The 10,200-nt window shown below is 38.4% G+C and overlaps 1 protein-coding gene across 2 annotated transcripts; it reads right to left on the bottom strand.

The window, feature by feature from the left end:
- Positions 1 to 627: 627 nt before the first annotated feature.
- Positions 628 to 4,795, bottom strand: LOC137056040 (serine/threonine-protein kinase pim-2-like). Of its 2 annotated transcripts, none has more exons than XM_067429989.1 (6): positions 4,613 to 4,795; positions 4,364 to 4,458; positions 4,231 to 4,281; positions 3,594 to 3,975; positions 3,318 to 3,497; positions 628 to 2,498 (listed from the first exon to the last, which is right to left on the bottom strand). In XM_067429989.1, exons 1-6 carry the CDS (start codon positions 4,731 to 4,733, stop codon positions 2,407 to 2,409), a joined length of 921 nt encoding a protein of 306 aa, XP_067286090.1. In that variant the 5' UTR covers positions 4,734 to 4,795; the 3' UTR covers positions 628 to 2,406. The 2 variants fall into 2 exon arrangements, with proteins under 2 accessions (XP_067286090.1, XP_067286091.1); XM_067429990.1 differs by having other exon boundaries at positions 628 to 2,129.
- Positions 4,796 to 10,200: the final 5,405 nt, after the last annotated feature.

The raw sequence follows: 10,200 nt of genomic DNA, 5'->3' as shown, positions 1-10,200 counted from the left end.
TTGAGGGATTCAGGTTATTTTACCTTTGAACACCGCTGTTGACTCATCATCTCCCTTCACGCTGTCCTTTAATGGCGCGCGTATGGAATTCTAAAAACGTCCACAAGATGGCGCCGATATATCGGTCGATCACTAGTTTCATCCAGGTTTCATCTCAGACCAGAATGAACAGAAAAGTGACTTTATTAAAAAGTATTGTTGTTAAATATTGTAGACATCGCTCCGATTAAAATCCACGTGAAAACTGCCGTGAAAGCTTATATTTAACGAAAGAAAATCACGTGAATGGGTAGCGCGGCTAACTTACGGTTCTGTGGACGACGTGGTTCTGAAACTGTTGCGTGCTGCAGCGCGTTCTTCATCGCGTCACTCAGCTCGCTCTAATCCTGTTATCTATATCTCTGTATGTGTATTTTAAACTACAGTATTAAAAAACACCACTCTGCCTCATTTCATTTTCATTTAAAACAATCTTAAACATATTAATAACCACACACATGTGGTTCAGGTAATGCGTACCTTTATTATCTTCACTGCATGTATATTTATGACAAAACAAAATATAAAAAACAACCCTGCCGCTTTTTGTTTACTTTTTTTATTAAAAAATATATAAAACAATATGTGGTTCAGACAATAAGTGTGCATATATATTTATCAGTGTAAAAAATTAAATATAACAAAAAAGTCTCTTTTTGTTAAATGCCAGTTTATGTAAGATCAAATAGCCATTATAAGGGTATAAGAAGCTATACAAGAAATAAAGCAAACAATCCAGTCAAACATACAAAGTCAGTGCTAGTAGGCTACAACTATTAAACAAGCCTAAAAATACAAAGTTATGAAACTTCACTTTGCTCAAGCTCAGCCAAAATGATTTGCCAGTTAGACAAATTATATCTCATGTTTAACCACTACAGAGACATCAGAGTCAGCGGCAAACATCAGAAGAACTAGCTGAAGAAAGGCTGCTCTCAGAGGGGTTAAAGAGCGCTGAGCGCCCGGTGATCGACTGGATCTCACAACTCTGAAAACGGCAGATCAAATTCAAATAGGCGATCTCTTTATGAATAAACCACAGGTTTGAACTTTAAACAAGTACATTTAGTGAAACATTAACAGTAGTATTTTTAAATTACACTGGGTTTCTCCTCTGCTAATGACACTTGTTGTTTGGCACGAGATGCATTCTGGGATACCTGTCTGTCTCAAGTCGGCTAAAGTCACCTCTTGATGCATCCTTGATAAAAGGACACATCCGGGGATTTAAACTATTCTTGGCTAGATGTAAACTTTGAAATGGAACAGTATTGGGCAGCGACTGATGACGTTTAGCAGAAGTAGAAGCGTTCAGAATACTGTACGGTAGTAAAGGAAAAATTAACTATATGAATAAAATAATACTTGGAAAATTTGACTTCACTTTTCTGATGGATTATTTTAAATCAAATAACAGAATAAAAGAAACACATCTGAATTAAATGCCTATATTTTTTTAACTGAAGGGGTGTCAATAAACTGAATGAATTGATTGTAGCTACTCAGTTAGCTTAGGGGCTATGATGAATAATTAAAGCTTTGCAAATTAACAATTCCACGAATTATAAAAACATGAATTTAAAGGTGAAGTATCTAAAAACAATTCCATTAAATTTATGAGAAAAAATAAAAATTTCCCCGCAAAACTTTGTTCTCAATTTGTTCATGCTAAAAATATCAGTATTGCGTGAGCGTGTTTTAGCGTTTCCTGCAGGTTTCAATTTCTGTACAGACGAATCTTTTGCTTTTGACTACGAGTGAATCTCCAGTTGTCACTGATGATTGTCGTTTGGACCTTTCTGGATTACAATCCGCCATCAAAATGACCAGTTTAAATATTCCAGCTGCTGTGAGTAAAGATCGGTCGTATATAAGGCGCTATATAAATAAAGATGACTTGTCTTGACGTTTAAAATCAAAGCAAATGTGGCTGTGATGACTGATGACTTCTTCCCAGTCTTGCAGTCTCTCGTGTTCTTGCTCAGACGTGGACAGGCTCTGAGTTCTCAGTCAGGTTGGGGTTGGACATCAGGCTTCGGCTCAAGTCTCGAGCTCAAGCCCTCCACCAAGGACAGCAAGTATGTTGTTTCCTATTCAATACAAAGATTATATGAACAAGTCAACTCATGAATCATGATTTTTAGAGTTTATTACACTGTATATTTCCCTGTTTATTACAGTAAAGCCGCTTTGAAATGATCTGTATTGTATGAAGCACTTCATAAATGAAGGTGACTTGACTATAACAAGAACGCAAATTTGAAATAAGACAAATGATAATAATCCTACTCTGTCTGTTACACTTCCTCACACCTGCTGAAATCACTGATCGAGTGAATCTCCTGAACTTCTCCAATCTACAGAAGGTCATCTCATCCATCTATGTCGTGACATCTGCTCTAACGTTGGCCGTTTAGTTGGATCCCGGGCTAGGCACTGGCTAATCAGATCCCTGTATTCTGTACAAATTTTAATAAGGAGTTAGTCATTCATCTATGAAAACAGCATCTAAAACATGATTATTATACTGTAAAATGTTCTTCAGCTTTACTTTAAAAGTGAAGTATGTAGTTTCTGTCACACTAGTGGCACAGGCCGGAATTACAAAATAAATAATATTTTCAAAAAACCTTGCAACGGCCCCTTTTGTTCATTACGTCTTCCCCAACATCACAAACACAGCTCTTGTTTAAGGTTCAACATATTAGGAATACTTTCAGCGGTGTTGCATTTGTCTTTATGAAAATGTATCTTTCTGAACGGGAGCATGACTATGATATATCATTAGCTCTGTTTTCTGTTCACCATCAGCTCTGTTTCTGTTCAGTTTTCTGTGTTGGTTGATTGTTTGTATTGTTCTGTATTTTTACTTGTTATTAATTTTTTTTTATTTTTTCCCTTTGTTGCACTTTGGGATTCTTCGGAATGAAAATTGCATTATAAATGAAATCTATTATTATTATTATTATTATTATTGAAGCGTGCTTTGTATCACAATGCTTTGTTCACTTTGACATGTTCATGACTTGTGTAAGGTATAAATGCAGCGAATTTTGTTTTTCACTTCTTTAGCTAAATTTCTTTTCCCATGGCTCCACCTGCTACAGTAGCCACGCCCCAAACTCTCGCTATACGTTGAGCTATATATAATCTTACATACTTCATCTTTAACTGTTTCTGTTCAGAGCCTTTGCTTTGTGTGTGTGTGTGTGTGTGTGTGTGTGTGTGTGTGTGTGTGTGTGTGTGTGTTATCAATGTTGTCAATATGATTCACTCACTTTTGGATAAGTTGTGGTACATTAATGGAATTTTGGCTTCTCTGATTTGTTTCCAATTGGGAAAGGGATGAAATACGTGCACCATAGTGAACAACAGCACTCCTAGAGCCCACACATTTGCTGGTACGGCGTGGAAACGAGGCTCTGTTAAGACTTCAGGTGGGCAGTAATACGGTAGTCCTGTAAACAAGACATTTGCACATTGATGAGCTTTTTTTTTAAAGCATTTAATAATAAGTCACTACATTCAGGTTTTCACACTCTCAAAATGCTCACCAGCGTATGTTCTGCTCTCGTAGCCATCACTGCTAAATAGCTGACCGCAGCCAAAGTCTATCAGCTTGAGCTCCAACGTCCTTTCATTCAACAGGAAATTCTCCGCATGAATGTCATTATGAAAAACACCATGCTCGATGCAGACCTGTACTGCCAGCAGAGCCTGTCGCATGATGAACCGTGCTGTGGGTTCATACAGGATGGGTTTACGAACGATGTAGTCCCGCAAGCTCATGCAAGGCTCCGGGAACTCCATAACAAGAGTGAATTTTCCAGGATGTTCAAACCACTCGTATAGCTGTATGATGAGCGGGCTTATGGGTTTTCGCCTCATCATCAGCAGCAGCGCCACTTCTGTAACGAGAGGTTTGGGATGCCCAGGCTAGAGAAAAATATTAATCAGAAGGTTAGCTGAGTAAAAATATGAAGAAAATATATCACAGTATCTTTGAAAAAGTCCTTTTTTTTAAAGTATCTTTTTAGATACATTCAAAAGAGCCTTTTCAGCTCAAAGTTATTTGGTGCCTCTAGGCTTATTTGTCAATCACATTTACAGTTAATGCTTTCTACGGGTGTATTAACTACAGTAATCTGCACTGAAACGACTAAATACATATTCAGGTTTTGGCCAACTTACAATATAGAGATAACGATTGTTTTCAGTCTTGCTTAACTGCTTGATGGCAACCTGCAACAAAAAAGAAAGTTAGTTTGAAATATGTTTTGATGCATTCAAGAGCAAAATGTTTGAACAATTCAGTCAGATTTACCTTTTTGCCATCAAATTTGCGTGTTCCCTTGTACACGCTGCCAAATCCTCCGGATCCAAGCATCTCTCCCACATTATAGAGAGACTCAAAAGACTCTGAAAAACAAACAGAAAAATATGAGAAATATATGACCTAAAATTTTTTTTTTTAATATTTCCTCAAAACAAGCCATAAGCATTATTTTCAGTGAAAAACAAGATGACAATACTGTTTAAAACGATGTTGGAGAAATAATGATCAGCGATTTACCATCATTTAGCTTGACGCCGGAGGGATCTGACGCAGATGATGATGGCTCAGGATCAGGGGAAAAAGGCTCCACAACATCCACAGCACTACTGAGACAACAGCAGCAGACAGAACTCTTCATAGCCTTCCATACCCTCTTGAAGAAAGAACGAATTCTTTTCCCTTTCCCACATTCTGTAGGATTTTCTGAAATGAAGATTTTCATTTGAATGACGTCAAATTAAGCAACGATATAATGACATAACTTACATTTAACTTTGACATTTTCATCTGTAATGTTATAAATCCAAAGTAATGGAAATACTTCCAGGCTATCCTCCTGATTTCTAGATAATGCCTGCATAAATGTCCCAAAATCTTATTTTACAAATATTAGTGGTCACAATATAGTTATTTTTCTTGCTTTATCTGATCTTTTTGGCTTCATTTGACCAAATCAGTTCTGGTAATGGCAAATATAATATATTTATGTTATATTAAATACAATATATTTAAATAAACGTTAATTTTTAAATGCATAGCTATGTGTTATTTATGCCATAATAAATGTAATATGTAATATGACAGCCAGTTTGACAATTTTCTGTGTATTTGACAATTCAAAAGCAAAAAGTCTTGAAATAGAATTCTATTCTGGATTGTTTGCCGTCTGAGAAGCGGCTTTCTGTGCGCAAGTTTCGGGTGTGTGTCAGACAGCACAAGTACCACTGAGTTCATGGCTTATTGAGAATTAGATTTTGAATTCTCTCTGAATGTTCTGAAAATGTTCTGACGAATGTCCAATTAAAATATTTCTAAAACAAAAAAAAATGTCAGCGAAGTTGTGCTGAGCAACAGTAAATGTGAACGGACATTACCATGATAAAAACTTGAAGCAGTTATGCATGAAATAGCAAAATCTCTGTCTGTACACTTTACACTGGCCAGCCTTATTTCAGTCTCACCTGTTGAGATCTTGTTCAGGGGAGAAGCCTCCACGGCACCCTGAACATTTCGGCCATTAGAAGTCCCTGTTGGCTCGACAGGAACTTGACTTGGCAGCGGAGGGCACGACCAATCAGAGCTGTCAGACCTGCCCTGTTCCCTTCGGCTGTCCGATCCATCGCCACTCCACCTCCAAAGGACGTTGAATGAGCCTCTGCTGCTCAGGGACAAGGATGACATGATGCCCAGCGAAGAATCTGTGGAAGCAGTTCTTCTGGATCCGAAATGGCCTGAGTCGGGAAAATTTCAGACATTAAATCAGCCATTGAAAACAGAAATAGAAACGGAGCCATAACTTCTTTATTAAAAGCCTATTCTTACCAATGCAAGAGCATTTAGATGAAGTTGAAGATGAAGATGAAGAGAATGGATGTTCATCCTCATCTGAGCTCTGTTGGCTGTCGCTCTGCAGCGTCCTGTCAGCCTGACCTGTGGACACAGAAACAGAAAACTCAGACAGAGACAGAGGTGCTAAATGTCTACAACTGAATTCTCACTGGTAAAAATGCCATTATGACTAGCAACACTGAGAACAATTTAAGATTGCTAATATTAAAATTGCTAATTATTTAAGTTATTAACAGTTTAACTAATCTGTCATGGGCCGACCTGGACTGAAATATTACGGAGGTAGAGGTGTTAGGAATATTGTATGGTAATAAAACAAAATTATCCAAATAAAATTATCTTTAGGCTATATGAATAAAATAAAACTTAAAAACGTTGCCTTCACTTTTCCGATGGATTCTTTTAAATCAAATCTATGAAATACATCTGAATTAAAGACTACGAGTGAATCTCCAGTTGTCACTGATGATTGTCGTTTGGACCTTTCTGGATTACAATCCGCCATCAAAATGACAAGTTTAATTATTTCAGCTGCTGTGAGTAAAGGCTATAAATGATCCGCCACCTGCAGCATCCTCAGATGCGATACTACTACTAGCCGGACTCCTTCTTTATACAGATGTGACGTAAAGACGCAAAGACATGCTCGAATTTCCAGCAGAAACCCACCAGTACCACTCAAATTATAAAACATTATTACAAGCTTACCGCTGTGAATCGGACTAAGGTAAGAAGATCATTTTGAACACTGGCTGGTTATGAACTTGCTCAAAAATTGATTTTGGCTTATTGAGAACATTTTGCTAATGTTAATATTAAATTAAGAAAGCGTTATTTCTAAATTTTCCCTGAATGTTCAAAACGTCCAGTTTTTTCAGTGTTTCAATTTTTTTTTTAATTTGGTTAAAGGAACATTCTATTTTATAATTTTGCCTTATGGTAACGTTACTTTTGAATGTTCTGAAGAATGTCCAATTAAAGTATTTCTAAACAAAAATAATAATAATAATTTTAGCAAAACATTTCTGAGCAAAAGTAAATGTGAACGGACATTACCATGATAAAAACTTGAAGAAGTTATGCATGAAATAGCAAAATCTCTGTCTGTACACTTTACACTGGCCAGCCTTATTTCAGTCTCACCTGTTGAGATCTTGTTCAGGGGAGAAGCCTCCACGGCACCCTGAACATTTCGGCCATTAGAAGTCCCTGTTGGCTCGACAGGAACTTGACCTGGCAGCGGAGGGCACGACCAATCAAAGCTGTCAGACCTGCCCTGTTCCCTTCGGCTGTCCGATTCATCGCCGCTCCACCTCCAAATGACATTGTACGAGCCTCTGCTGCTCAGGGACAAGGATGACACGATGCCCAGCGAAGATTCTGTGGAAGCAGTTCTTCTGGATCCGAAATGGCCTGAGTCGGGAAAATGTCAGACATCAAATCAGCCATTGAAGACAGAAATAGAAACGGAGCCATAACTTCTTTATTAAAAGCCTATTCTTACCAATGCAAGAGCATTTAGATGAAGTTGAAGATGAAGATGAAGAGAATGGATGTTCATCCTCATCTGAGCTCTGTTGGCTGTCGCTCTGCAGCGTCCTGTCAGCCTGACCTGTGGACACAGAAACAGAAAACTCAGACAGAGACAGAGGTACTAAATGTCTACAACTGAATTCTCACTGGTAAAAATGCCATTATGACTAGCAACACTGGGAACAATTTAAGATTGCTAATATTAAAATTAAATGTTCCCTAAATGTTTAAAACATATTTATTTTTTCTTGGTTAAAGGAACGTTCTAGTTTATACTTTTTCATTATGGTAACTTTACTTTTGAATGTTCTCTAGATGTTCTGAAAATGTTAGACGAATGTCCAATTCAAATCTTTTCTAAAAAAATTAAGAAACTTTCAGCGAAATTGTTCTGAGCAACAGTAAATGTGAACGGACATTACCATGATAAAAACTTGAAGCAGTTATGCATGAAATAGCAAAATCTCTGTCTGTACACTTTACACTGGCCAGCCTTATTTCAGTCTCACCTGTTGAGATCTTGTTCAGGATAGACGCCTCCACGGCACCCTGAACATTTCGGCCATTATAAGTCCCTGTTGGCTCGACAGGAACTTGACCTGGCAGCGGAGGGCACGACCAATCAAAGCTGTCCGATCCACTCCTGGATCTGGAGTGGCCTGAGTCTGGAAAATTTTAGACATCAAATCAGCCATTGAAATTAGAAATAGAAATGGAGCCATAACTTCTTTATTAAAATACTATTCTGACCCATGCAAGAGCATTTAGATGAAGATGAAGTGAGCGGATGTTCATCATCATCTGAGCTCTGTTGGCTGTCGCTCTGCCGCGTCCTCTTCCTGTCAGCCTGACCTGTGGACACAAAAACAGAAAACTCAGACAGAGACGGAGGTGCTAAATATCTGGGAAGGGCCTGGATCTGGGTCGGGTCTGGCAGCGGATCGCGGTCATCAGAACTGGGTCCCCAAATCTCCTGACCAGCCATCTGAGAGAAAGCAGCTCTTCTGGATCTGGAACGCCCTGAGTCTGGAATATTTCACATATCACATAATGTTAGTTGGTCATTTTTCAATAATAATCAATAAACAATGTCAGTGATCAATGTCAGTGAACAAATATTGTTACCAGGGCCGTTTCTAGCCTTTCTGGCACCCTAGGCAAGATTTATATGCCCCCCATTTTTTTTTTTTTTTTTTTTTTTAAAACTATAACTTATAAAGCAAATATGACTTCCTTATTTCATGGGCATATTGTACATGCATTAATCGAATAATGTAGCTAGGTTTATTATCACTGAGATCACAGATGTTGGGGGCGTTTGGGGGCATGCTCCCCCTGAGGCATAAGTTCATAAAAAAGGGCCTAGTGACGCCTATGTTTATGACAGTAGTAGCCTACTTGATCAATTTAAACAGCTATCTCTGATGTAATGTTTTTTTTATTCAAATGAACTGCTATAATGTTCTGCAGCTGTAATAAATGAGCATGGCGTGTGGTCCATCCAGTACTAATATTCAGTGTAATGTTTTGCTCAACGTTATGATAGAGCGACCAGCTTAGTAGAGAACAAGTAAACAAGTAGACTAGCATACCTGTATATTTCGCTTTCTTTTTTATATTTCCTCTTTTTTCTTTTTACGATACTTAGCCCGCTGCTGGCTTTGACCTTTTCATGATGATGAAACTAAAGCACGCTGTAACGAGTAGAAATATAGTGTGGCCCCTTTAAGAGTTGCGTGCGCTCCCTGCAAACGAAGTCTGCATTTTGTGTATGTGCGCACTGAGTCTTGAGCTCCCATGTGTGGGGATTATTTTCTGTTTTCTGTTGGTAACAGTCATTTTGTTTTATTAAGTAATGCTGTGGACAGAAAGGGAGTTTGTGATGAGAGTTCAGCGGGGAATAAAGTGCGATCTGTTTGATGTTAATCGCCTCCGTGTCCACTCCAGTTACATTAAGTGAGCTATCCGCATTTTTCACTCGGACACAAGCGTTTCAACGGCACGGATGACAACGTTACCTGCCGCCCTCTACGTGATTTCATTACAGCAGCGCCACTATCACCAGCAGGGCCGGCGCTAGCCATTTGGGTGCCCTAAGCACAAATGCTTGGCGGTGCCCCCCCCCCCCCCACACACACACACCCCACCCCACCCCCCAACCAACCAACCAAAGAAATAACTACCATTCAGAATTTCTTATTTAGGTTCTCTTTACTTCCAAAATAACTGCTGCAAATGAATAATTGGAACTGAACAATGTAAACACAAAGTTAAAAGTGCAAAAAAAGTTAAGTGCAAATAACAGTATAAGTGTATGAATTTTATGAAGTATGAATTTTAAAGTGCACATTTTAAACTGCAAATAACCATGCATAACTGCACAGTAGAAATTACTCAACAGAGGGACTACATCTCTATAAAGAGACCATTCTGGTATTCTATAGAACTATATTAAACATTTTCACTTCCATCAGTTGTCAGAGGCCCTACAGAGGCACACGCCTACATTTCCTAGCTGCAAAATCAGCTATCAGGTCATCATATGACAGTTTCTGAGCCACGTCCCCATTGATGCTGATGACAGCCAGACCACTTAAATGCTCCATATAAACACCTCAATCGGAATAAAAATGCCCAAACCGAATGAAATTGTAATCGGTTTGAGAGGGGTGGGATAAACCTTTTCATGAACTGATCAAACGAAAAGTTTCACCATGTAAACG

This window comes from Pseudorasbora parva, chromosome 21 (assembly GCF_024679245.1).
Source record: "Pseudorasbora parva isolate DD20220531a chromosome 21, ASM2467924v1, whole genome shotgun sequence".
In the NCBI taxonomy this organism is placed as follows: Eukaryota; Metazoa; Chordata; class Actinopteri; order Cypriniformes; family Gobionidae; genus Pseudorasbora; species Pseudorasbora parva.
Note: the sequence above shows the minus strand (reverse complement) of the source record. Positions and strands in the feature narration are given on the sequence as shown.